We start from the raw sequence: 27,364 nt of genomic DNA on the forward strand, positions 1-27,364 counted from the left end.
GCCTCTAAAATGATCTTCCTCACGCCCCAAATCTGAGCAATGGCTAATGTCCTTTGTAAAACTTTTCAATGGCTCCACATTACTACGAGGGGAAGGCCCAATGCCTTAGCCAAAGTACAGGCCCTCTTGCACCTGCCTCTGGAGCCTCCTCTATACCCTAAGTACCTCACCTGCTCTTCCCCTGACTCATCTCCAACACCAAACTCCACACATGCACAACCACCGATGCTTCCTCTGCCAGGAGCACTCCTAGCCAAATGTCTCCCTACCCTACATGCCTTGTGTGGTGAGTGCCATCTGTGTATATTCAAAGACCCAGCTAAGCACCTCCACAGAGCCAGTCCTCACCAGTTTTCTCCCCCGTTGCCTGTGGGAGAAGTGGCCACTCCTTCTTTTGCGGCACAGATCATAGTATCCATTTTACTTCCTGTCTGTCTCTACTATGCGAGCTTTGTTGAGGGTTGGGATCACCTCATATTTATCTTCTAAGCCCATTATCTAATATACCTATGACAGTGCCTGGGGTATAGGAGGTACCTAAAACGTAGATAATCAATACATCAATCAATAAGAATTAATTGAGTGCATATTAAATCCACAGATTTGTGTTCGCTGATACAGACAACAAAAATATAAGGTAAAGGCCATACAAAAACATTGACACAAAAGTCAAACAAATTGAAAAAATATTCTTACCTTCAAAGCATCAACGAGCAACTTGGGAGACCAGTGTAATACCCACAAATTAATACATCTGTAAGCAGACAGGACTCACATTTCCCAAAGCTGAGCTGCTGTATACCACTTTCACAATTTGTGCCGTATCTCCAGAAATATATACACTATCATGCACTTGAAATTTCTATAGATTACCCTTTAATTAAATCTATTTTTAAAAGAAATGTTATTGCATTGCCAAAAATAGAAAGCTAGTTATCATGTGCCACAAATAAAAAAGAAAGCCTCAAAAATAAATGCAATTAAAAGAAAACTATATTAATAGTGTTCGATGACAGCTAAATACAGGGACTCCAAGACTGTTGTTGCTGGCAGTGGTGCTGGTGTTAAAAATGGTGATTAGAAGGTGTTTCATGCTTTGCCTGCTAAATAAACCAAGAAAATACTAGAACCAAACTGAGATTGTGAGTTAAGGTTAGGATCAGGTTTAAAATGTCCCCTTCATCTATTAAAAAAGACTGAGATTAAATTTGGAAATACCTTTCTTCTTATTATTCAAGGTTATTTAGTGCCTTATATGTCTCATGTCATCAGAGATGCCATCCACACTGGGAAACACTGTTCTATGAGCTGCTGAAAAGAAGGCCACAGATATTCAGAGAAGGAAGAGACCAGCTTCATGGAGAAGGCATTGAGGGATGAGTCAGTCAGAAGAATGGAGGAAGAAAAGGGATGAAAAGGAGGGAAGGCAGGAATTCTTTTGACAACTACAAACTGAGGCCAGGGAGGAAACCCATCCACTGAGAGGAAAGGTTCAAGTGAGGGAAAGAAAACAATGAGGTGAGTGGGTTGAATAAAGGCACAGCATGGAACTTAAAACTCTCAAAGAGAAGTCTTGACTTGATGATGTAGGTAAGAGGGAGATAGGGAGGGTTCTCGCAGAGGTGAGACCCGGTGCGGTGCAGTTTGGCAGCAATACTCAGGTTGGGGATAACACTGTGACCCATCGTTTATGTCTTATAGGGGGTTCTCTAGAAGCAGAGACTGAAACAGGAATTCTTGTTCAAGTGATTTACGGGGGGAGTTCATTGGGGAGAAGGGGAAGAAGGGAAGCAAAATAGGCCAGAGAAAACTGCAGAAATGTGGTTTTGGCTGGAGACTCACTTCAGTGTGATTCCCTGGGGAAGCTCGGGAGCATGAATTGCTCCTCAGAGCTGGCTGCCACTTAGGCAAGGAAGCCAAGCTTTTGCACCCCTCCACATTAGTCATTGATGGAGGTCTGCTACAAGGCATGAGGGGAGAGAGCTTCGCTTCCAGGATGAAGTGACTCCCATTTGGTCAAGAGCGATTTTCCAAGAAGAAGGTGGATGCAAGTTGCTAACAGACAATGTTTGTAGCAGCTCCCCAGCTGTCAGATGGATCTATCTGACAATTAAAGACATCCCGGCAGGGCACCATCAGCATCTACTACATCCGCACAGGCTCAAGTCCAGGGTGGGTTGTGGGTCAGCAACTCAGCCAACAGCAAACAGCAGTCAAACAGCCTTCGACTTATAATCAAGGCAAAAGGGACAGGAAAGCCAAAAGACTTGGATGGCCTTCAGCCAATCATTTCATCTCTGTTGGACTTCAGTTTCCTCTTCTGCAAAACGAAGAGACTAGCCTGAGTCCCCACTAAATTCCCTACAGTCTCTGCAATTGTTTGATTCTAAATCACGGCATACTCAAATAGATATCAGATGTCACAGCAAAGCAAAGTGACCCTAGTTCAGTAAGCAGATAGAAATCAGGAGGACTCAGAGAGATTACCAGCAACACAGGGTAAATGGTTCAAAGTTTGGGCAGGTAGATCAAAATTGGAGAGTCCCAGGGCATGGCCAACCAGGACAAGCAGGGAAGAAAATGTATATAAGAAAATATCACCAAGGGGACATCTGGACTCTGCCTAACCTGTGGACTTACAAAGGTTTGCCCCTTAGAAGAATCTATTAGACCAAGGCCTGGGAAGCTTAGAGACAAAGGAGGAAGCAGATGAATGAGAGTAACTGGCCAAAAAGGCCAGTGGAAAGATAGCAGTGCAAATATAGCAGGCAGATTAGAGAGTAAGGGACTGGAGTCATATTCTATGACCTGGCTATGGAGCCCCAGGAGGCCTGAAGTCCGAAGGCGGGAGAGGTATAGGGAAAGGTGGACAGAGCCCTTCCTGCAGACTAATAGGAGGTGTCCCAGACGCTCTGAACTCCTCTAATTAGTGTTTCCATCTCTTGCTTTCAATCACTCACACCCAAGGATTCATACCCATGTAATACCTCCTATAATTTTCTTCCAGTACCATGATTGGCAGAGGAGGTGACAGGGGACAGGGCCAGGAATCTTGAGGCTCAGAGCTTGTCAGTGACTGAGTCAAGAGGAGGTATTAGGACCCCAGAGTTTCCTATGTTGGGAACTCATCAGCAGAGCTGGGCTGGCCTCTTTGCAAGAAGAAATTCAGAGTCTGCCAGGGTCCATTTGATAATAAACTGTGAAGCACCAAGGCCAAAAGCAATCTGGAGTCCCCTCCTCTTCCCTGTAATATGTTTTGAGGCCACAGACGCATTTCCCTCCCATTTTCCAAAGCTGCTGGGGGCCAGTCTCAGTGCATTTTCTGCTCTTCTCCACAGGGCTGGACAACATACACAGGATCACATCCCAGGGCCGCTATGAGCTGCGCGTGGACATGCGGGATGGCCAGGAGGCCGTCTTCGCCTCCTATGACAGGTTCTCTGTCGAGGACAGCAGAAACCTGTACAAACTCCGCATAGGAAGCTACAATGGCACCGCAGGTACCTACGGCTCCTGAGCAGGCACCAAGGGCAGCGGGCATGCGGCGGGACAAGGGCCCCCATATTCTGGGCCTGAGCTGCCTCAGGAAGCAGCAGCACCCACAGAGTTCCTGCATTTGCTGCCAGCCAGGGAGAAGGGCCATGCCACTGGGAACCACTAGTTCTGGTCCCAGCTCTCCCTGACTGCTCACCTGAAAGCAACTTCTCAGGACTTCAGTTTTTTTCATCTGAGAAACTGTAATAATGATGCCTGCCCTACTTCACTAAGTAGTCAGAAAAGAGATCAGTGGAGTGAATGTGCTTTTAAGGTTTAAAAAAGATGCAATGTGAAGATGAAAAAGGATTGTTTTCCTTGTCTAAATTAGTCAATCTGGACTCTTAGGCAGTGAGAGCAGAATCGTCTACTGTCTGGGTAGACATCTCCCATGCAATGACACTTAGGGAAACCATCTTTGAACTAGTGCAAATCATATGATGTTGCCCCTCTCTGAGACACCCGCATCACCCCACCCTGGCCATCAGCATTCATGCTAACACCTGGTCAACGAGCAAATGATGCTACTGAGCTGTTCCTCATTGGTCACATTTCTTTTCATTCCTCCACAAGAACCACATAGGTGTTGGGTTTTCTGTGTAGGTTTGTCTGGCATTTCTACCAAGCAGAACAACCATCTCAGCAAGCTGGGTTGCATTAATAGTTTTTTCAGAACATAACATCCAGTCTGCTTCTTGAGTTTTGCCAACCTGTTTCCTGTGCTCTATTATAACACATTTCATAAAACCTGTTTTTCCAAATATTCTAATGTTTGATACATGGAATTATTGGTCCTTTCGTTAACACCAATTTTAGGGTTAAATGCTAGTGTATAATTTTAGCAGCAATTTCATGCCTCTTGAAATTAAGAAGAGCATCAAAGTGTTGTGCTTCCAGTTACTGCATCTGTTCAATTATTTCTCTTTTCAGCCAGATACTCCAAAGAGAAGACACGCTTTCCTTTCTTATGCTCACATCTGAGATCATTTCCAAAAGCAATGAGATCAGCCTGAAGTGCCCCAACAAAAGGCCCAATTTGACACACTTTGGGCATAAAATAGCCATTGAAATGGAGCATATTTAACAAGATGCCAGACTAAATCATTTCAAAAATCACCTGATGCTATTCACTCTCCAAGATTAGAATTGTGCCTGTAGAAAAGCCATTCTGATTTCTCCTACAGGAAAAGAAGCAAGCCCTCCGAGTTCCCTGCAGGCCCCCCTCCCTTCCTCCTCTTCACCCCCCGGTGCTTTTATCTGCCTTGCTGGGACCCTTGCTCCCTCTGTTCCAGCTCTGTCTTGCTTTGGGGCCTATGGAGGCTGAAGCAGTTGGACTGCATGCTACCCTCATGTCTCAGAGGCAGATCCTGCCAACAGTTTGGCTTATCATCATCGACTAATTAGGGTCTGACCTCTCACCTGGAATATTCAGTTCATCTTCAAAAGATGGAAAGCTGGGCTTCTTTAGGGCTGCCACCCTCTCTAGGCAACAACACACAATGGTTGTTCTCTCTAGATCTGAAGGTTTCTGGGAAGGAAAAGCCCATCCCCCACTCTTTCTGGCATTTAACGTCGCCCAATTCTCCTGGACCTTATCTTTAGTAGTTTCTCATTTTTACTGGCCCTACTGAATCACTCCATCCCCCACCTCCGATCCAAGTTCTGCCTTTTCTCCTGCTCCCCATTTCCTGAGGCTGCAAACATTCAAGTCTCTAGGACGCTACTTGGATCAGAATTAAAATTCCAAATTAAGTTATCAATCAGAAGTTGTTAACTCCTAAAAGTTTATTGCGCAAGTTGTGGGGACTCAAAAGAAACATAAAACATGGCCTCTACAAAAACTGAATGTCTAGTTTTAGAAAGAAACAGAAAGTAACTCATCACACAATCAATAGTACTCACTTCTAGTATTTTTTGGTTTTTGTTGTTGCTGTTTTTTTAGACAAAGTCTCACACTTTCACCCAGGCTGGTGTGCAGTGGCGCTATCTCGGCTCACTGCAACCTCTGCTTTTCAAGCGATTCTCCTGCCACAGCCCCCCGAAGTAGCTAGGATTACAAGCACATGCCATCATGCCTGGTTAATTTTTGTATTTTTAGTAGAGACAAGATTTCACAATGTTGGCCAGGCTGGTCTCGAACTCCTGCCCTCAGGTGATCCGCCCACCTTGGCCTCCAAAAGTGCTAGGATTACAGGCATGAGCCACCATGCCCGGCCTTTCACTTCTAGTTTAAGGAGTGTTCACAGAAGGGGAGTCTCTATGTTGGAGGATGGTATCATGAAGGCAGCCACATAGCCACATTTGACTGAGATCCCCATGGTAAGAAAATCAAGCCCTGGAAGTCACAGAAGGAACAGATGCCGTGTAGGACGGGAGGCTGTGAAGGGCCTGGCAAAGCAGGGCAAAGTATAAATTCAGGAGGAATAGAGAAAATTGGTGAGGCAGGTACAGCCAGATCCAGAAGCCAGAAAACCAAGGGGCAGAGGAATTCAGTCTTAACATGGTAGCAATGGAGGGCCATTGTAGGTCCCAAGGAGAAAAAACAGAAGTGGGGTTTAGGAAGATCCCTGTGACAGTCATGAATAGGATAAAGTCAGTCCAAGTGAAGATCAGAGAACAGCTGGTGGCTGCTGCATCAGTCCTAACAGGAGATAACAGGAGATAACATTGACGAATGTTGGGAGTTAAGAAAAAGGTATAAATATGAACAGTGGTTTGAGACAGAGAAACCAGGACTTAATGTGTTAAACACATGAGGTGGCTATATGAGGCAGAAATGGGAAGGGAAGCCAGGCTTTGGTAGGATGTAAAGACAAACATTGGGAGCATGTCTGTGACAGTGGAAGGCAGCCTCAGAGTGGAAGCTGCTCCAGGGAATGATGAGGACAGATTCTAGCTTACAGAGGGAGATGCAGGGAGTGAGAAAGTAGGATGTGGGTGGAGGCCACAGAGTCAAGGAACTGACGGTGAAAGAAATAATCATTAAGGAGTAGGATTAATCTAAGAATTTTTAAGACAAAGTATATGAATATGACAGGGTGAGACGGTGTGAAAAGTTTTTAAAAATAGAAGAAAAAGGAAAAAGTAAGAAACATATTTTACCTTTTTCAGGATCTGGAAGAGATGGGAAAGAGTGAGTTGCAGATGGTGAGGTTAACTCCAGATGGGCACAAAAGCTGAGTCCCTGGAGACCGGCAAGGGAAGCCGAAGAAGACAGGGAGGGGAAGATGAAGATAATGACATTTTGAGTTAACCGCTCCCCCCAGGGCATCAGCCTTCTCTATAAAGATTAACCTCTTGAGAGTTAAGTTATCGTGGGAAGCATTGGAGACACTGAGTGGCCACAGTGAGCCTGGGTGCAGAAGCCACAGAATCAGAATAGGTCTCTCCTCACTTAAAGCAAGGAGAAGCACCCAAGACCTCTTTCATTCAATAAATAGCATGAGCCCCCTTGGCAACATCCCTAGCCACAAGTCCTGATCCTGCTAAGTTTTACCCATTGTTATAATTTAATTACAGTCTAATCCCTCACCTTAAATACACAATTTACCCGAGCCCCCTGCACAGAAAAGAACACGTAGCCTCTGCTTTCCCCTGAGAACAGAAATCTCACCACCTGTTTCAGCAGTCTATTCCACTTGTGAACACCTCTAATCTTTAGGTGATTTCTGTCCTCTTATATTTAGCTTAAATATCCATCTTTGTGTCTCCACCTACTAATCCGAATAATTCCCCACAGAATTTACTGCATTTTTTTCTCAGTAGCCCATCAAATATTTGGCAACAGTGACCACAGGCCATGACTCTCTCCTGAAGTCCACTCTTCCCCAAGATACAGCCCAGATGTCCCAAGCACTTCTCCTTTGACATAGTTATAGGTTTTCATCATCTCGTTTCTTTTTTTTTTTTTTTTTCTTTTTTTTTGAGACGGAGTTTCACTCTTGTTACCCAGGCTGGAGTACAATGGCACAATCTCAGCTCACCGCAACCTCCGTCTCCTGGGTTCAAGCAATTCTCCTGCCTCAGCCTCCCGCGTAGCTGGGATTACAGGCACGCGCCAACATGCCCAGCTGATTTTTGTATTTTTAGTAGAGACGGGGTTTCACAATGTTGACCAGGGTGGTCTCAATCTCTTGACCTCGTGATCCACCTGCCTTGGCCTCCCAAAGTGCTGGGATTACAGGCGTGAGCCACCACGCCCGGCCTGATCATCTCGTTTCTTACGGATGGGAAGTCTAGTTTGCTGATGCATCTCTTCCTGTGTGGCCTCAAGTTCTGAATGTGGGTTCTTGGGTGTCATCTGAGCAGGCCTGGTGAGCCAGGGAGAAGTCAGGTTGAGGCTGCATGGTGGGACCCAGAATGGTCCAATTCTGCCTGGCTCATCTCTAGCTCCTCCAAAGACAGGAGGAACTGGGAGCGGCCTGTGTCCCAGTGTGGGCCTGGAGGAAGCAGCTGGGGTATGGGAGGTGCAATGAGATGGAGCTGAGTGGAGAAAGTTCTCGGCAAAAGCAGTAGAAGCGATTAGGAAGCGGGTTGGAGATAGTAGCATGGAAATGGTTGGCTCGGGGGGTAAAGTGGAGTAAGAGTTCAGTCCAGCCACGCTGAGAAGCTGGGTGGAAATGAAAAGGTAAGTGGAAGGCTCCGTAAGTGGAAGCCAGGTTTGCTGGAAGTGGGTCCAATGTCCAAAAAGTCCTGATAAAACAGTGACAAAGGGGACAGCCTCATGAATGTATCTTTTTTTGCAGGGGACTCCCTCAGCTATCATCAAGGACGCCCTTTCTCCACAGAGGATAGAGACAATGATGTCGCAGTGACCAACTGTGCCATGTCATACAAGGGAGCATGGTGGTATAAGAACTGCCACCGGACCAACCTCAATGGGAAGTACGGGGAGTCCAGGCACAGTCAGGTGAGCGATGCTCTGCCTCTGTTGTGAACGAGCCGGAGCTGTGGAGCCCGTACTCCCTTAGCTTTATGTTTTAAAGGCACATGTGGGTCCTTCGTTTCCCTTTAAAAGGAAATATTTGGAGTCTTGAGAAAAATAATGCAGACAATGGGATAAGATCAGAACAGAGTAGAAGCTATAGGAAGGAGAGGAAAGGACCCAGGAGCTAGAACTCACCCAGAGAAGCCCTTGATGCCCAGTCCAGTTCCTTTTCATTCCCTCATCCAGAAGATCCCATACAGAGCTTATCAGCTCTGGGGACAGATTCACAGGCTCAACTTTACCCTAAAAAGGGTCCCAGAAAGGTAGAGATCGAAAATACTAGTGTGAACTGCACAATCTTTCCCTATCAGAGACCACAAGTCAATAGGGCTGGGCTGGGTGACAGGGAAACCAGCAGGACCAACTAGACTTTCTAAGTGTTCACACTGAAACAGCCCACAGCAGGGAAATTCCTTAGTTCTGAACAAACCAAAAGGGTTTGTCACCCTAGTTAGAAACCGCCTAAGTCTCCCATTAGGAGTGAGCAGTCAAACACAGTTATTCTCTTCCAAATGCTTCCACCCTGGTGGGATTTCACAACCATCTACCGGTGGATGCCACTCCTAGAAGCCAAAAACAAAGCTGGCAATAAGGAACGACCTGCAGCATGTTCCCTCAAAAGACCCAGGCCACCAGCACTTTTAAGGAGAAAGCTGGAAAGAGACTCTGCCCCTTTTACTTTATTGGGAACACGGCCTCAGATCTTCATATTGGCTGAAAATAGCTAACCCCACATTGTGGAGTCCCTGCTCCCATAATTACCCTTCTTTCGAAGTGGGGTGTTCCACGGTGGAGGATGACCTGATATGCTTATCTTTCTCATGTCCAGGGCATCAACTGGTACCATTGGAAAGGCCACGAGTTCTCCATCCCCTTTGTGGAAATGAAGATGCGCCCCTACAACCACCGTCTCATGGCAGGGAGGAAACGGCAGTCCTTACAGTTCTGAGCAGCGGGCGGCTGCGAGCCAACCAATCTTTTCTGTCATTCGTTTGTATTTTATAATATGAAACAAGGGGGGAGGGTAATAGCAATGTGTTTTGCAACATGTTAAGAATATGTGAAGGAAGCAGGGATGCAGCAGGAATCCGCTGACTACCATCTGCTCTTGGTTTCTGCTGCCCTGGAGCCTGTGACCCTGTCTCCATTCTCCCTCCTACCTAGCCCTCCTCAACCTTCACCTCCGTTCCCACCCAGGAGGAAAAGTGGGATGTTTCCGTAAAGGGCCAATTCAAAGGCAAGTTGTGGAGTACAGATGGCCATGGTGTCAGGCACACACCTTCTTTTTCTACCCTTCTTCTGAGATGTCCCCCTCTTCCAGGTATTTGTGATTTTGTCATAGCCTGCCATGGCCAGGTTGTCACATTGGCCCAGAAAAGAAGCCTCAGCAAGACAGGTTTGCCAACAATTCCCCTTAAAAGGAAACAGATCAACTGTTCCGAATCCCAGCAACTGAGGGTCTTTTCCTTCCCTCCCTCCCTCCCTCCCTCTTCTTTCTCTTTCTTTCTTTCTTTCTCTCTTTCTTTTTCATTTTTCTTTCTTTTGAGACAGGATCTCGCTCTGTTGCTCAGGCTGGAGTGCAGTGGTGCAATCCTTGCTCACTACCGCCTCACCTTCCTGAGCTTAAGTGATCCTCTCACCTCAGCCTCTTGAGTAGCTGGGACTACAGGCATGAGCCACCATCCTAGCTGATTTTTCTTTTATTTTTTCGAGAGATGGGGTCTCACTATGTTGCCCAAACTGGTCACAAACTCCTGACCTCAAGCAATCCTCCCACCTGAGCCTCCCAAAGTGCTGGGATTACAGGCTAGAGCCACTGCACCCAGCCCCAAGTCCTTTATAATGGGCCAAAAATTCTCATCTTCTGACACTTTTACTACACCAGCCATATGTCCTGTTACTTTTCAAGAGCAGCAGCTGTTTTCTGTCCTGATGGAGGCTTTTGCCTAATTCCATCCTGTGTTCGACCCCAGAGCCTCACAAGCCCAACCAGTACTTTGGAATCTAGTTCCCAAGGCATTGCCTGCTCCTGGCTCTGGGTGGCACAGAGGTTATGGCCCTGTGAGTCATTAGCCACTGCCCCCACCCTCAGGTCAGACAGTTACTTTATTCGAAGGTAGGAATGGGAGATGGTTGTAGCTTTTAGCACTTTTGGGTCAGGCATTGAGGAAAGAACCGAAGTCACAATCAGGGCACTGCCCTAGAGATTATAGTTTCCATGGGAAACACAGATCTCCCCCAGCTTTGTTTTCTCCATTTCTGGTCCTATTTGTCACAGATTCTTTTTTCTGCATCATTTCTGTCTTCGCCCAAGCCCTCCTTAGTGTAGGTGGCTTAATAAGAGTCAGAAAAAGAAGGCATTTGTCCAGAGAGCTATATCCCTGACTGATAACCCTGGAAAGAGGTTGAATTTTTTATTTTCTTTTTTGGTCCTGTGGGAAACAGGAATGACCTTCTTAACGAGGTGAGATCATGAGAAGCCTTTTCATCTTCTTTTACTATTCTGCCTTTGAAAGGAAAAATGGTAACAGCCAAAGGAAATTAGATCCAAAGGTGAACAGGCAATAACTGTGGGCCTACTTCCCATTTTATGAGCAGCACTGTCTTCACTAGCATGATTTGATTCTTAAGCCCAAGAGAGCTCGGGCTTTAAAAGGCCTAACCTTTCAACTTCTCCTCCAAATCGATTATCAGCAACCATCCCCGTGACATCTGCCCAAATCCATGCCCAGTTCCCTGAGCTGTCTTATTCCTTTCCCACTCCTCAAGGCCCCAGCACCGTTTTCCATAGTGCCTCTGTTTGTCTAACTGGGGCAGCATGTACCTTTGCCAGCCAGTTACTGGATGAGCCTGTGTGTTGGCAATTTTCTAACGGAAACATCCTCACTCTTACCAAGCTTTGAGAACCAGGATGGACAGTCCCTGGGGCTGACCATCATACCTTGGACCTCACGGGGATGCAGCCGGCCACCCCTGTCTGGAGGCGTGCTCCCAGCCAGTCTCCGGGGCTTTGTCCACTACTGTGGTATGGATGTGATACCCTGAAAAATCTAGGCATCACTTCCATTTCTCACTTCACCTTGGGCTTCAACAAACTGGGAGGAGGAAGAAACAGAAGCAAACCCTTTTCAACAGGCATGTAAATTGCGTAAGACTTAGCTAGAAATGGGACAACGATGAATAGCAGGAAGCACATTGAATGGGAAACACCTCTTAGCTACATGACCTTGACTGGGTTGTTTTGCCTCTAGACCTCAGCTTCTTCAGCTGTCAGATGAGAGGTCAGACTAAAATGAGTGCCAATTTCCCTTTCGGTTTTGACAGTCACTGATGCTAATCTGTGATCTGAAAACCTGAGTAGAAACTGGCATGGTGAGAGAACACAATTAGGTAATGAAAATTCACTCAAATCCCTGTTTCATGAGGGAAGAAATAAAATGAAGGAAGGAAGGAAGGAGAAAAAAAGAGATTGATTCAGAAGTCATAAGTGAAACACATACACACACACACACACACACACACACACACACACACACACACTGCAGAAAAGACCATGCTGAGTAAGAGGCTGAACTCGTTCTGTCCGTAGAAACAGAGCCCAGGTACCTGGGTGGTGCCAGCACAGCCCACTTCATCAAGGAAGTTGAAATGGAAAAAGATTATGTGTTGTCAATTCAGATGAAAGACAAGGAACATCAGTGGAAACCAAAATCTTCCTTTTATTGAAATCATTCTACACTATGGAACATTTTTATAAATAATACCAGCGGTATTGCCTAGCTTCATTTTGAAGCAAGAAAGGGACTTCAAAGATCAGCTCATTCAACCCTCTATAAAAGGATTTATAGATTCCTTTTATTAAGTAGAGTAATTTTCTCATGAGTTTTCACCAAATTTAAAAGACACTGTGCCCCACCCTCTTCCCAAGGTCTATGGTCAACCTGACTCAACGCTTCTTAACTTTCCTCACTGATTCCTGCTTATCCTGCTCCTCCAAGCACAATTTCCCAAAGGCAGATCCAGTAAGCAGTACTCGTAAGCACCTGTCCTATGCACACCAGTTTCCTCAAGGGACTCAAAAGGAACCAAGGTAGACCCTTCTCAGAGGCTGTTTAACTGCAGACCCATCAGGATATGTACTTACATCCAAAACAAAACCACCACCAATGACTGCGGTAGACCCACTGACCAGACCCAAGATACAAGCAGTTTCCCTTCTTTGCATTTCTCCATCATATAAAGATAGTTGCCAGCATATCAAACTCACATCCAGCACGGTTATTTCTGAAAGGTGAAGGGGTCAGGTGTGGAAGGGATGGCAAGAATGACAAGTCTGTGGAAAACTGCTGGCCTTGGGACCCAGAGTGAACTGGTGGAGGAGGGCTTGCTAAGTGTGGCCACAAGGTGGCAGTCACCTCCTGAAACCCTGTGTGAAACGTCAGCCGGGTGAGAAAAGCCAGGTCTCCAGGTTTCCAGAAGAGCCAAACCAGGACCCGGAGAAAACTGGCCAGCTGATTTGTATGGGAGATTGATTTATAAAATCAACAACAACACATGGCAGCAAGGAAATGCAAGCAAACATCTACAAATATTTGAAACCACCTGTCCCGCACCTACCCACTCTGCTACTCATAAACTGGTAAGACCCCTAACATGCTGCTTCCTGGGAACCAACCAGTATCCTGTTATTTCAAAGCCAGACCTAAAGAACCCTGGTTGTTAATGAGCTCAATGACAAACCAAACAATACTGATCACATTTTTACGTTTCAAATCCAGTCCCAGAGAACAGCTGTAGATTAAGGGTCATTCCAGAGGTCATTCTGCAATCTTTTCAAAGAGCTTTTTTAAAGAAGCGTCAGTTGGGAAAGAGTTGATGAGTTCCTCTTTGTCCCTCTTCTGGAGAAAAGATGGAGCGTGCAAGAACACCTCACGCACCAAGCTGAGGGTGTTGAAATAGACTAGCTGGTGACCTGAGTTTGCAAATACTCTTGAGGCATGACAACATTTTATTACTATTTTTTTTTTTACCCTCCACCCAGAATTTCAGGAAAGGTGGGGCCACTTGCCCAGGATATGTGGTTTTCTACTGCTTGCTTGCTTATCACTAGAATACTATGCATCTAATTTCTTAGTTCCATGTCTTTTCTTCCAAGGGGTCAGGGCATGGGGTTGGGGGACACTTTCCACCTTACTTGCATCTCACTGTCCTCTCTTAAAATTTTGTTAAGAAACCTCTGAAAGATTCAAACTTCAGTTTCAATAATTCCATAGAAGTTGGGATAATTTGTTTCCACTTTCTTCCAACTTGCCACAGCTGCAAGAGGAGTCTCGGGACCTCAGAGGACCCGGACAGATCTGTGGAGTCCGGGGGTCTGCCTCCCACCCAGATGCTGGACGCTGCACACTCAGCCCTGCCTCACTTCCCTGATGGTGTGCCTTCATCCAGGTTACCATAACAGAGAGGCTCTATCCTCTAAAGAAAGCTGAGTTACAGGCTAGATTCTGGGGCTGTGCCTATAGCTTTTCTCTGGTTGTATCACAGAGTCCTTTGACCACTTTCCTGAAGATGTTTAGCTAAATTCCTCCTGAAACCTTTGCTTCTTCCATAACCAATCCTACACATATGTGATAAAGCTTTCTTCAACAACACTGGAGCATTTGGATGCTACCAGTCCAGAAGCAAGCAGGGAAAACAACTACTGTATGCTTTAAGATGATGTATTGGTGTAGATGATGTAAATTGGTGTAGGTCCAATTTGAAAAAAAAAAAAATGTCTCTGGTTCCTTCTAATTGTATCCACCCTGGATGTGTTTGTGCCAGTTCTATATTCATCAAGCTTTGAGAAACCGGTGGGAAGAAGAAAAACATAAAATTAAGAAGAAGCTGACAGATCACTGGAGATTTAAAGCAAGCCTTCTACAGATGGTGCCACACTAAAATGCAGAGCCCAGGCAGGAGCCGCCATGGGAGAGGAAGCAGCACTGGCTTCTCAAGTTCTGGCCTCCAATCTTCTACCAGAGCTCCTGCCATTCACCCACTTTACTTGAGGAGAAACTAAGGCTCCAAGGCCTGTTGCTGCACAGAAAACCAGAAGCAGAGGGCTTTCTTTGCTTGCTCAACCAATTCTGCGTGGATCTCACTTTTTCATCACCAGTGGTGGTCACAAGCCTGATTTGTCATCTCCAGTATTCTGATGAATTTTTTAAGGTCAACCCTTGCCTGAAACATGACTTCATCGCACCTGCAGCTCTTCATTGTCCAAATGTCCTTGGCAAACCTCGCAGTCTTTGGATAGCGTTGCATTTTCTCCAAACGGGAAATCCTCCCTCCTTCCTCAAGCTTAATAAGGCGCTCACAGAGCATCCAAATAACACAGCTCTTGTTCCTCAGACACACTCGGACCCCTCTGATAACTTCATAAAACAGCTCCTTATTGTCTGGGCTGTGAAGCTGGGTTAATGCTAAAGTTCCAATTCAGAAACATTGAACTCTATAATTCTCATGACATCAGCTCTTCTGGTTACTGGCACTCGCTCATTGGCACCATGGATTCAGGTCAGGTGGTGCAGACATCCTCCCTGAGAAGCAAGCCGCACACCCAAGAGGTCTAGAACACCTAGGTCACGAGAAAGGGTTTCAGTCCAGATGCATCGTCAGGTGAATGCATGGACAAGAATGTATGGACTATTATTTTCTTCCCATCACTGGTTTAGCAGCCCCCAGGGAGACCCTGAGTTGCTCTTTAATATCCTAATATTGAGCACTAATATGCTCAACACTGCCTCTAACAGGCAAATGTTGGAAATACACCTTCAGAGCTGTACAGGACTCAAGATCACCTAATCCGATTCTCTCATTTTATTTCCTCTCAAAGAAACCAAGACCAAGAAAGGATAGGGAACTTGCACACAGGCAATCAGTAACAGAGCCGAGTTCAGGTCTGGTATAGGCTTTTTAATTTGATTATCCTCAAATGACGACTAAGATAAATAGCATTTATTGCATACCTACTATTTACCAGATACTGTGCAAAGGGCTTTACATGTATTACTTTATTAAATCCTCACTATAAACTTTAAGTCAGGTTTAACCATTTTATAGATGAGGGAATGAATGGAGGGCTAGGAAAGTTAAGTAACATGCTGGAAGTCACACAGCTACTAAATAGAGCCATAATCTGAGCCTCGGTCTAATTTTGAAGCCCTGCATTTTTCCACTTCATGAGGCTGCTCCCTTTATATTTATTTAACCAAGTGACCACCATCTCGGATTTTACTAATATTCTCACAAATGGGCTTTGATACCACTTCCTCTGACTTTTAAGAAAAGGAAATTCTGGCATTTGTTTCGCCATATACTCCAGGGGATCCTCAATCTCAACTTCATGGAAAATAAGAAACATCCAACAACTCTTTCCTTTTCTTTCTTTTTAAATTTGGCAGATGAGGGAGCGTGTCCCCAATAGAATGGGAGAGTAAGATAAGAACCAGAACATAAACCCAATACCCCCCACCCTACTCTTTTGGGAATATCCCAACATTAGAAGAGTGGGATATTCCAAAGTCATTTTTTTGAAGGTGGAGCCGGCAGTGTAGCCAGGATTAAGGAAGGAGAAGCCACAGAATAAACATGGCACGTGTTCCCAGAGCGTCAATTTCACTCCAGAATTTGGGAAGAACGGGTTAAATTATTAATGTATTCAAACCAGTACCGATAGTGCAAATGCAGAAATTCTATAAATTTTTAGGCTAAAGCCAGCAGGTTACAGACTGATTTAGGCTACCTTCTTCCAGACTTCGGAGAGTACAAACACCTTAACAGACTCCTGCAGGAGTACATCAGTGGAAATACTTGGGGAATGAGGCTAGAAGGCAGGAGATACATTCATTTTACTTTCCCCCTGGTTTCTTCTCCCCACACCTCTCCTGCCCCACATCCCCAGTGGGTGGGAAGGCACCAGAGGACGGTTGGCTACAATCTCAGCTTTCTTTGCTACTCCGGGGAATTTAGAAGGAAATCAGTACTTGGCAACCTGGTATTTTTAGCTGCCAGGCCAAAACTCCAGACATATGCCCCTTCCCTTTAACTGAATGATGTTTATATATAAAACAATAGATTTCCCCAAGAAAGAACCCCAGAACACTGGTTCCCTTTCAGTGTGGGGACTGCTTGGGTAGCAGTGACACCTGTGCATTAGATGCAACAGACACCACGATTTCTGCAAAAAATGTCAGCCATCTAAGTGCTCCTTTACCAGCTGCGGAGGCCCAGGCTCACACCATGGTCCCACAAACTCAAGGTTTAGAAACCACGTAAGTCTATTCTGGTTAACACATAGGCTCCTCCTCCTAATCATTCATACACACACACACACACACGCATGCACATGTACACAGGTGCACATGTACACAAACACACACATCTAATGATTCCAACCTCGAATACTCCCCAGGCCCATGGGGATGCCCAGGTACCCTAAGCAAGTCACTGTGACACTGAGGAGGGTCATTACCTGGGGCTCCAAGCAGCTGAAACCCACCCTGGTGGTCTCTAGATTGCGGTTCTGAGAAATCATAAACACCAAATCCTCCAATCCCTCTAAATTTGAGTTTGTCGTTTTAACCTTTAACAGCCTTTTCAGGTAAAAAATAACGAAGACCAATTTACTGACTTTGTAGCTACTGTGAGCTTGAAAAAGCACTTACTTAAAGACGGGAAGGAAGCAAAAAAGAAGAAAATGGAGTACCTACTCCTCAGACGATGCACACTTTAATGAGCTAAAATAAAAATAAAAACATACAGAGGAAGGGAGAGGAAAAACCAACTTCCCTGATCCTTTCATGTCACTGTAGCTCAAAGACTGGAATCTCTGCTTGTTAACCATTGTTAACTAGTATTTTTAGTCCTGGTTGCTTTTAGCCTCTGTATAGTTCCTTTTTTAAACACATTTTCTATACGTTAATAAAAGATCCTGAAAGAACGACACGTGTCTTCTGAGTCCTTGGAGGGCTGGGGGGCATGCCTGTCTTAAGGATAGGCCTGCCTTCCTTTCTCTGGGCCTCCTGTCCCCAGTGTTTCTGGCTCACTTCTGCCAACACATCTTCTCCGCATCACCCTTTGGGTGGACTCTTCTCCCCCCGCGGCCCTGCTCCCTTCTCTACGCCCCTTGTCCACCCTGTTTCTGTTCTCTCATTATATCCTGAATATCTCTGCCCTCCTCCTCATTCTTCCCACCTGCCCCCCACTTCTCTTCCCTCTGCATCTTTCTCTCTCTTCCTTACTGTTTCCTCCCTATCTTCCGCCCACTTTGAGAAATCATAAACACCAAATCCTCCAAACCCTCTAAATTTTACTTTGTCATTTTAACCTTTAACGGCCTTTTCAGGTAAAAATAACATCTCACCCTTTGCTTTTACCATCAGAAAAGGTCACCAATGGGTGGTTGCCTCTGCTGCCCAAGCATCACTGGACAAGCCTGGTGTACAGTTTTGAGTCCTTGACCAGCCACAGAGACAGTGACTCACTGCCTGCCTTTTTCCGGCCTCCTCTCCTGACTCCCTCAACCCTCAAGTGCCCAGGGGTGGTCTAATCCCCAAGGCTCTAGTGCCATCTATGGGTACTGCCGGAGAACATTTGACAGGCCCAGTGTGCTGAGCCAGCCTGCTCTCCACTCAATCAGCTCCTCCACTGCCAGGGAGCAGCTCGGGCTAATAATGCACCATTTACCACTGCCTGTCAGCCTTGGTCACTTGGAAAAACCTTGTCCCTTCCTGTCCCTTAAAAATGGACCCAGCACATAATGTAAGACCAACTCTAACCTCTGGGTTACATTAAGTAAGACCCCAGCCAAGGAACAGCCTCAAAAAGAGGGTAGTGAGGGGAACGTCTTCCAGTCTAGTTCCAAGAGCACAGGCAGTCAGAAAGTGCAGAGATAACTGAGTAACAGCATGGGGTTACTCAGACACGCTCTCCCATGCTGGAGTGGGCTCGGGTTTTTTGTTTGTTGGTTGGTTTGTTGGTTTGTTGAGACAGAGTCTCACTCTGTCACCAGGCACCAGGCTGGAGTGCAGTGGCACGATCTCAGCTCACTGCAACTTCTGCCTCCCAGATTCAAGCAATTCTCCTGCCTCAGCCTCCTGAGTAGCTGGGACTACAGGCATGCACCACCATGCCCAGCTAATTTGTATTTTAGTAGAGATGGGCTTTCACTATGCTCCATCTCTTGACATGGTGATCCGCCTGCCTTGGCCTCCCAAAGTGCTGGGATTACTGTGAGTGAGCCACAGTGCCTTACCCGGCTTGGGGATTTTAGGAACCTATCCAGGGGAAGTTGCATGACAACAGAAATTACCCAAGGGAAAAGGAGAGGTGGGAGCCACATGAACCAGTGTGGGGGGCATGAAACAGCACAGCCTGCTGGAAAGGGGCCAGGAGTGGTTTAGGACTCATGTTTGCCTGGAGTTCAGTAACACAGCCCAGAACAGACTGGGCATTGTGCAGACAAAGACCACAAAGGAGAGACCCTTCTCCACCTTCTATGTTAAAGGGGAGAAATAATAAATGCTTTAAAGAAGAAACAGAATCCCAACCCTGGAAATAATTTTTTTTTTTTTTTTTTTTTTTGAGACGGAGTTTCACTCTTGTTACCCAGGCTGGAGTGCAATGGCGCGATCTCGGCTCACCGCAACCTCCACCTCCTGGGTTCAGGCAATTCTCCTGCCTCAGCCTCCTAAGTAGCTGGGATTACAGGCACGCGCCACCATGCCCAGCTAATTTTTTGTATTTTTAGTAGAGACGGGGTTTCACCATGTTGACCAGGATGGTCTCGATCTCTCGACCTCGTGATCCACCCGCCTCGGCCTCCCAAAGTGCTGGGATTACAGGCTTGAGCCACCGCGCCCGGCCAATATTTTTTTTTAAAAAGGCTCCTTCCTTCTAGTCTCTTTTAGGCACCAGCAGCTTCTTCACACCCCTGGGGCCATGTGTAACACAGGGACAGAACTCCAGCCACGTGGCCATCTGCCGTAGAAGGCGCCCTCACGAACAGTGCAGGCAAGGTAACTTCCTTAGCCCTTGCCCTATGCCACATTTCCTTTTTCTCCTCATTTCCTAAAAAAACGACAATTTCTGGAATGTCAGACCATGGTGGCCCTTTAAAAACAGCCACATTTCCTGGTCCTGTTTTAAATAAGCCGCTCTGGAAACCCATAGCTCAGGATTGTGGGGCCCCAGGAGTGACTACTGTAATAATGAGATAAAAACCTGTCACCTGAATCTTGTCCTGTATGTTGTTGTCTGGAAAATGAAAATAGAAACTAATGTGATACAGTGGAACTTAAAGGAATTTTAGCAATTAGTATTTATTCCTGAGGTTGCCGAATGCTAGCATTATGTTTTAACTTAAATGAGCATAATTCACCCGTTGTCTAGGACCTCTGGGTGCATTTACAACCATCTGAACACAGATTTAATTATTGCTGTGTTGTGGGAATGAAGAACTGCCAAGGGTAATATTAAAAGTGTATTATTTAGCAACAGAAATGTTAGCAGCATTAGTAATCAGTGCAATTACCCAGTAGCATCTTCTCACCCGTAATGCCCCCAGTGGCCCTGGGGACATGTGCTTTAGCAGTGACCCCTTTGCCAGTCAGCAATAAGACATCACCACAAATTAGGGCCCTCTGGGCCTGTATCTTTCCACTCATGTAACGTGTACAATATTCCCCATTGCCCAGGCTTTCAAAGAATTATAAAGAGTACGCATTGGACTTGTAAAGCTACACATAAATGAGTCTCTTGTTCCTCTTCACTCATCTCATCGTCCACATTCAATAAGTACCTTCTGTATACCAGATTCAATACTGATTCTGGATATACAAAAAGACGAAAGGCCTACACACGCCCTGCTTCTCCCAGAAGAGATTTGGTCTCTCTCTGTCTCTCTCTCTTTTTTTTCCCTCCAGTTAAAAAAGATTCTTTTATTGCAACTTTAATATCAGTTTGTATTAGTCAGGATTCTCCAGAGAAACAGAACCAACAGGAGATATATATTATAGTTCGTGTGTGTGTGTGTATGTGTGTGTGTGTGTGTGTGTGTGTGTGTGTGAGAGAGAGAGAGAGAGAGAGAGAGAGAGTGAGAGAGAGAGACTGACTTATTAATGAGGAAATGGCTTATGTGACTATGGAGACCAAGAAGCCCCACAATCTGCTGTCTGCAAACTGCAGACTCAAGAAACCTGGTAGTATAATTCAGTCCAAATCCAAAGGACTGGGAATTAGAAGAGCCACTGTTTTAAATCCCACTCAAATTTTTAAGGAAGAACAACGTTTCAGCTCAGTAGATGGGCAGAAAGAAAACAAAAGGCAAATTCCTCCTTCCTCAGTCTTTTTGTTCTATTCAGGTCCTCAAGGGATTGGATGATGCCCACCCACAATGGGGAGAGCAATCTACTTTACTCAGTGCCCCAATTCAAATGCCAATCCCATCCAGAAACACGTTTGCAGACACATCCAGGAATAATGTTTAATAAGGGCACCCTGTGGTGCAGTCAAGTTGACACAGAAAATAAACCATCACACAGTTGCAAGGCAGTCCACAAACCAGACATGGCTCCTTTTCCAGAGATGTTCCTGTTGGTAGAGAAGTCACTCTCTAGAAAGAGATTCAGCAATCCATGGTCTGTGGACCAGACATATATTCTCTTTTTGCCTCTTTCATTTTTTTTTTTTAACCAAAAAAAAGGTAAGTTTTTACCAAACTCCCTACTCTCTAATTCAGATATGTCACATATATGTAAGGCTCCTTGCTTCAAAGTTTTTAAAATAGAATAGAGTAAAATCTCCAAACTTATATTTATGTGTTCACGAGAAAACGGAAAGAGATATACAGTGAAAAAGTCAGTTAATTAGGATGAGCGTTGTCATTTCAACATTGACAATTTCTTTTTTAACTCAGACACATTTAAAATACTTCTAACTCTAAGAAAAGTGGCAATGAAGGCATCTCTTGAATCCAAAAAGTTGACAGAACCTTCTCAAAAAGCTGATTACTATACCCTGGAGGCAGGGCCCAGGGGCCAGTGGAAGGTATGGATCAACTTTTCAATATTGATGCCCTTTAATGCTTTAAATAAAAACTGCTCTCATTAGAGAGCACTGCTAGGCACCTAGTCATAGCTGTGTTCTTCATGACAAACAATAAGCTCCTCAGAGGTTTCTCGGAAATACATGTATAAGAAATGCAGTAGCAATTATGAAAATTCAATATATAGCTGTACAGGAAATTTAAAGATCCAAGAAAAACAATGAAGACTATGAAGAATGCATATATTATGCCTGTATGCAGGTAATACCTGGCTTGATTTGTGAGCCACACTCAGTTTATAACTTTTTTTCCCATAAATAAAAACCACAAAGTAATAACCACAACGCGTTGTATTTACAACCAAAGCTACACTGAAACAATTGGCAACAATAACAACGTGAGTTGCAAATTAAAGGTAACTCAGTTGACTTATTGACTTGGAAAGGCAAGAGATGGTTGAAGAAGTCAACACGGAACTCCCTGCCTTCCTATCTTACTCCTAACCCCCATCCAGTGCCATTTAAAGGTTTTGAGAAATAGTCACATAAATCTAGTTTTTTCTTTCAACGAAAGGACCTGAATGTTAACTCAGTTTGAAATGTCCAGGACTGTATTGAAACTGCTGTTTCAATACAGCAGGACTATTGACATTTTGGTCAGATAATTCTTTGTTGTAGGGACCTGCCCTATGCTTTTTACCCACTAAATTTCAGTATGACTCCTACCCCCTACCACGTTGTAACAACCCAAAATGTCGCAGACATTGCCAAATGTCCTCTGGGAGGAAAAAAAAATCACCCTCAGTTGAGAGCCACCATTATAGGGAGATTTATCACAGAAAGAAGAAATAACTTCAATCCAGATTTCATGGAAGCAACATTTCAAAAAGCTTCAGGCCGGTTCATTTCAGCCCAAAAGACAAAAGGATCGCCCAAATGGAACATGGTTATAGCTTTTCTATTGAATTTGTCTTTATATAGTTTATAAATGTTTGGAAAGCTTGTATCTGTGTTTTATTTGAGTTTCATTTTGTCGTAATTACTCTGGGTATTTTTGTGGTATGAGATTAGATTACAAGGTAGAAAGTGGAATTGATAAAATGACACTTACAGAAAATGAGAGTTTGTCTTAACACTGGTTCAATCTGTCATGGCTCCCCAGGAATCAATTAGATTTCAAACCAAGAGTCACTTGTCAATTAGACCTTTAGCTCTGTTGCTTCACCTGATGGACAATAATAAATGGTATTGATTATTTAAGATCCCCAAATACCTCACAATCTCATATGTCCTGAAGGTTTCTTAAGTAGAAAGAAATACAGAATAATTAGGCACTAAAGATAGAAGGAGCAGAAGATTTTGTCCCAAAATTCTAACTAAGAATGATGCTCAGGTCCAAGATTGCAGTCCACAGAGCAAGGAAGGCCAGTATCATCACCCAAGCTTCCCAGGAGAACGTGAATATCTAAGTCTCACGCCTAAGGAAATGTTCATGGTGTTAGGAAAAGCAAAGGGCTAACCGGCTGTAGTCTCAGCTTGTGATAGAGGAAAACACCCTCAGCTAAACCCCTTTATCCAATTCATCTTCCCACACAAGAAATCCAGTACACAGGAAGGAAGAGATCAGGGGCAGGGGAGGGTGTGGGCAGATGTTCACTTCTAGCTTTTTCAGAGATGTTGCAATGCTGATTTTTCTTTCCTGTTGTCCTGGCCATGCCTGATGAGCAACTTGGTCCAGCTTTGTTTTAAACAAGCGTAGTCACCACAGTACCTCCCTGCAATGGTAAGTTAGTTATGAAGGTCACCAAGATCAGGTCAACATGTGAATGTGACTGGCATCAATGGCCCTCACCTCTGCTTCTCTTGGCCAGACAGACAAATCGGTTCAGTCTCTCAAGAAACTCTGATAAGGTCCCTTCCTGCAAGGGTGGACCTTGCCACAGAGGTCACAGCAAAGAAGTACAATTCGAGGTTCACATCTTGGTGCTAAAGGAGGTATGCCACTCTCCATCATGGTCTTCTTAATCACAGGGTCTTCTTCCAGATCGAGAGCCACTGAAGCATCCCAAAACAGGTCTCTCCTATTAGAGCCTGGCTGCACTCCACTACCAGGTTTGAAGAACCATTAATTTTTCTTCCAAGACAAAAACGCTCTGAGGAGGAAAGACCTCCAGCTTGGCAGAGTAAAGGACTTATTTTCTTTCCAAACGGCTGGAGAGGATTGGGAAGAGATTGGGAAGACACCAGTGAGAAGCAAATTCCCCTCATCTGAGACCTCTTTGAGGGAAGAGCCTTGGCTTTCCATTTCTGTTTCCAGTATTTAGCCCAGAACTGTTTGGACTCAATATAGAATTGATGTAAACTGAATGGAATCAACTGTATCTTCCATCTATGAAAGGAACTCAACAGCTTTTAGTACTGTATAATTTAGGACAGATCCATAAAATACTCAGGAAGAGCAAATGTTAAGACTATCTGAGGAACAGAGGACAGAACATTATATTTGACTTCGAATGGCCTATATAGTTGTATTAGTTTTTTCTCACACTGCTCTGAGGAAATGACTGGGTAATTTATAAAGGAAAGAGGCTTAATTGACTTGGTTCCGCATTGCTAGGGAGACCTCAGAAAACTTAAAATCATGGTGGAAGGCAAAGGAAGAGCAGTCACCTTCTTCACAGGGTGGCAGGACAGAGTGAGTGCAAGCCGAGGAAATGCTAGACAGAAACCCATCAGATCTTGTGATAACTCACTCACTATCACAAAAACAGCCTGAGGGAAACTGCCCCCATGATCCAATTACCTCCACCTGGCTCTGATCCTGATACCTGTGGATGATGGGGATTACAATTCAAGGTAAGATTTGGGTGAGGACACAGAGTGGAACTGTATCAGTAGTCAACCCCTTTCTGCCTCTTACTGGTAGTGTGCCCTAGGGTAAGTCATTTCGTCATGCTGAAGCTTAGTGTCCTTATCTGTAATATGGGATCAAGAATAATGTCCCTCCAACTTCACAGACTATTGCAAAGGGAAAACTATAAAATGGGCAGAAAAATGCCTTACAACAGACGTTCTTACAACTGAGAATGTGTTAACTTGGTAGAAGTTAAAAGATGTTGAAAACCAGCCTTAAATCTCAACTATCTTCACAACAGCGTTATGGCCTGAAATTTTACTCACTTGGTTCTCTGTAACAACTTATTGCCTTGAAGAAATGCTCTGGGCAAAATAAGAGCTTCGACTTGCTATCAACGGTCAACTGATAGACACCTGAGAGCAGGAAGGAGTCAAGGGTAGGGTTGGAGCTGATGGGAACGAAGGACACAGGAGTAGGACAAAACCTCCATGAGGCCAGCGCCACCATGACTCTGCTGGGGAAGAAGGGTGAAGAAGACCAGGCTGAGAGCAAAGCCAGCCCGGTATGTTTCAGAGCCACAGGCTCTCTAAGGACAGTCAGGTTCCAGTCCATTCCTCCACCACCTGTGCTATCCCAGGACTAGAATTAGGATGAGAGGGACTCACAGACCCTCAGCAGCCATCACAGAAGTAGTTGAATGGCAATCCTTTAGATGTGTCGGTTGAGGGCACTTCACTGAGGGATCCCGTATTTTTCAAAACTCTTCCCAGGAGACCACACCGCTGGTTGAGAGGCCTGCTGTGTTCTTCAGTTCGCCCACTAAAGGGCATGCTTGAACGGTACAGATGATAACTTCTAGGAGGGGGCTTTTGAGTGGCTCCTAAGTATTGTGGAGTTCTGTTGTGGTAAGTGGGCGGCCTGAGACCCAAGGGACTGAGAAGCAGAGCCCTGCCATCAGCACTTTCTTCACATCCCCCTTGTAACTACAGTCTTAGCCCCAGTTCTACATACATGTGAAACCAATGTTTAAAGAGTTTTCATTTGAAAAGGCAGCCATGGCCAGGCGTGGTGGCTCATACCTGTAATCTCAGCACTTTGAGAGGCCACGGTGGGTGGATTATGAGGTCAGGAGTTCTAGAACAGGCTGACCAACGTGGTGAATCTCTACTAAAAAGTACAAAACTTAGCTGGACGTGGTGGTGCACACCTGTAATCCCAGCTACTCAGGGGGCTGAAGCAGAGGTTGCAGTGAGCCAAGATCATCCCACAGCACTCCAGCCTGGGCAACAGAGCAACATTCCATCTCAAAAAAAAAAAAAAAAAAGAAAGAAAGAAAAGAAAAGAAAAGAAGAAAAGGCAGCCATTATTCCAAATACCCAAGTTTGCCCCTAAACTTTGCACAGAGGCCCCACATAGGAAGGAATGTCTGCTTCTGTCCCTCAGAACAAATCCAAAACTTCTCACTGACAGAAGTGTGGGCTCTCAGAGAAGGTCCCCCACTCTATCCCACTGACTGTGAGCTTAGGAGCTGGGCACTCTCTCTCCCAGCCACACTCCAGTGGCCTGGGATTGGGGGAACAGATTCACATCCCAGTCCTGACTCTGCCTGGCACTGCAAAAGATCAAAAAGCTCAAAGCCACCTTAAGAATCATTCACCTCTCACAGCTCCTGACCTATAAAAAGAAAAGGAACAGAAACCACCTCATTCACACTCACTCCTGCTCATACCCAGGTGGTACAGGCAAGTTTTCAGTTCGTTGAGCTTGTCGCTTTCACTCTGGTGGTGTTGCACGGGCTGTGACAGATGCACAGGGCCTCTCTGCTGCAGTTTCCCCACCAAGGTATGATATTTACACAATCAAAGCAAGACAGCACCTCCTCACACATAGTTAGGGACACACTGCCAAAGAGAGCCCTGGCAGGGCTTAACGAGTGACCATGTCCTTCAGTGCATCTCCACTGAGCCACCTATGCACTCCTGACCTAGGGCCTTTGTTTACTGCTTCATTCATTTGTTTATTCATGCATGCATGCGTGCATTCATTCAACAAAGATTCCAAAACACACTCTGCCTCTTACCGGTAGTGTGCCCTGGGGTAAGTCCTTTTGTCACTTTGGAGCTCAGTGTCCTTATCTGTAAAATGGAATCAAGAATAACTGCCTTTCCAACTGAAGGTGGGGAGCAGACCATGATGGAGTGGGTGGGGATGGGTAACAAAGGTGCAGCTGGGAAGTAGAACAGGACCTATCCAGACAGGGCCCCACAAGCCATGCGTGAATCTTCATCACTTGCAAGAGTGGTAGGAAGCCATGAGAAGTACCTAAGCAGGAGAGTGAGATGATCATGCTGGCATTTAAAAGAGTTGGCTGTGGCTATTGTGTAAAGGGTGAAGGGGTGCAAGATTTTGGGGAGAAATCAAGAGTACTCCAGACGAGAAATTAGGATAACTTAGACTCCGGTGGTTTTACTAGAGCTGGGAAAATAGATATGATCAAGAGATACTTAAATGAACAGAAAGAAACATGTGGATGAGGAAGTTATAATGCTGGTGTATAGAACTCTGGATGGCATGACTGGGTGGGTGGTGGCTGTCCAGCTAAGGAAGAGACACTAGGTGAGAGCGAAAAACAGCAACTCCATTTGGAACATCAGCTAGAGATGCTTTCAGAGAGCCAAACAAAAGAGACTGGCAGCGGCATGTCTAGGACTAAAGTTCAAAGGAGTGGCCCAAGCCAGAGATACCTGAGGATCACATACACGACTAGCTTCATGGGCTTGTGACCCGTACAGTCACAGAGGGTCTTATACTAGAAGGGTGCCATGTTTAACACTTTGTTGTTACCACTTGAAGTTTTTGAACAAAGGACTCCCACATTTTTATTTTGCACCAGGTCCCCA

The 27,364-nt window shown here is 45.2% G+C and overlaps 1 protein-coding gene and 1 long non-coding RNA gene across 17 annotated transcripts in view; one reads left to right on the plus strand and one right to left on the minus strand.

Moving 5' to 3' along the window:
* TNR (tenascin R) overlaps positions 1 to 17,508 on the plus strand; it is a 416,610-nt gene extending 399,102 nt beyond the window's left edge. For all 5 annotated transcript variants that reach the window (XM_074390181.1, XM_010336100.2, XM_074390179.1 and 2 more), the window contains 3 exons: positions 3,339 to 3,500; positions 8,280 to 8,443; positions 9,351 to 17,508. In XM_074390181.1, the coding sequence (XP_074246282.1) occupies positions 3,339 to 3,500; positions 8,280 to 8,443; positions 9,351 to 9,470 (446 nt within the window). In that variant the 3' untranslated portion in view covers positions 9,471 to 17,508. The remainder of the gene's footprint in view (positions 1 to 3,338; positions 3,501 to 8,279; positions 8,444 to 9,350) is intronic.
* Positions 1 to 27,364, minus strand: part of LOC104650938 (uncharacterized) — a 224,068-nt gene that overhangs the window by 109,327 nt on the left and 87,377 nt on the right. The window lies entirely within an intron of this gene.

This window comes from Saimiri boliviensis, chromosome 19, assembly GCF_048565385.1.
Source record: "Saimiri boliviensis isolate mSaiBol1 chromosome 19, mSaiBol1.pri, whole genome shotgun sequence".
NCBI classification, from domain to species: Eukaryota; Metazoa; Chordata; class Mammalia; order Primates; family Cebidae; genus Saimiri; species Saimiri boliviensis.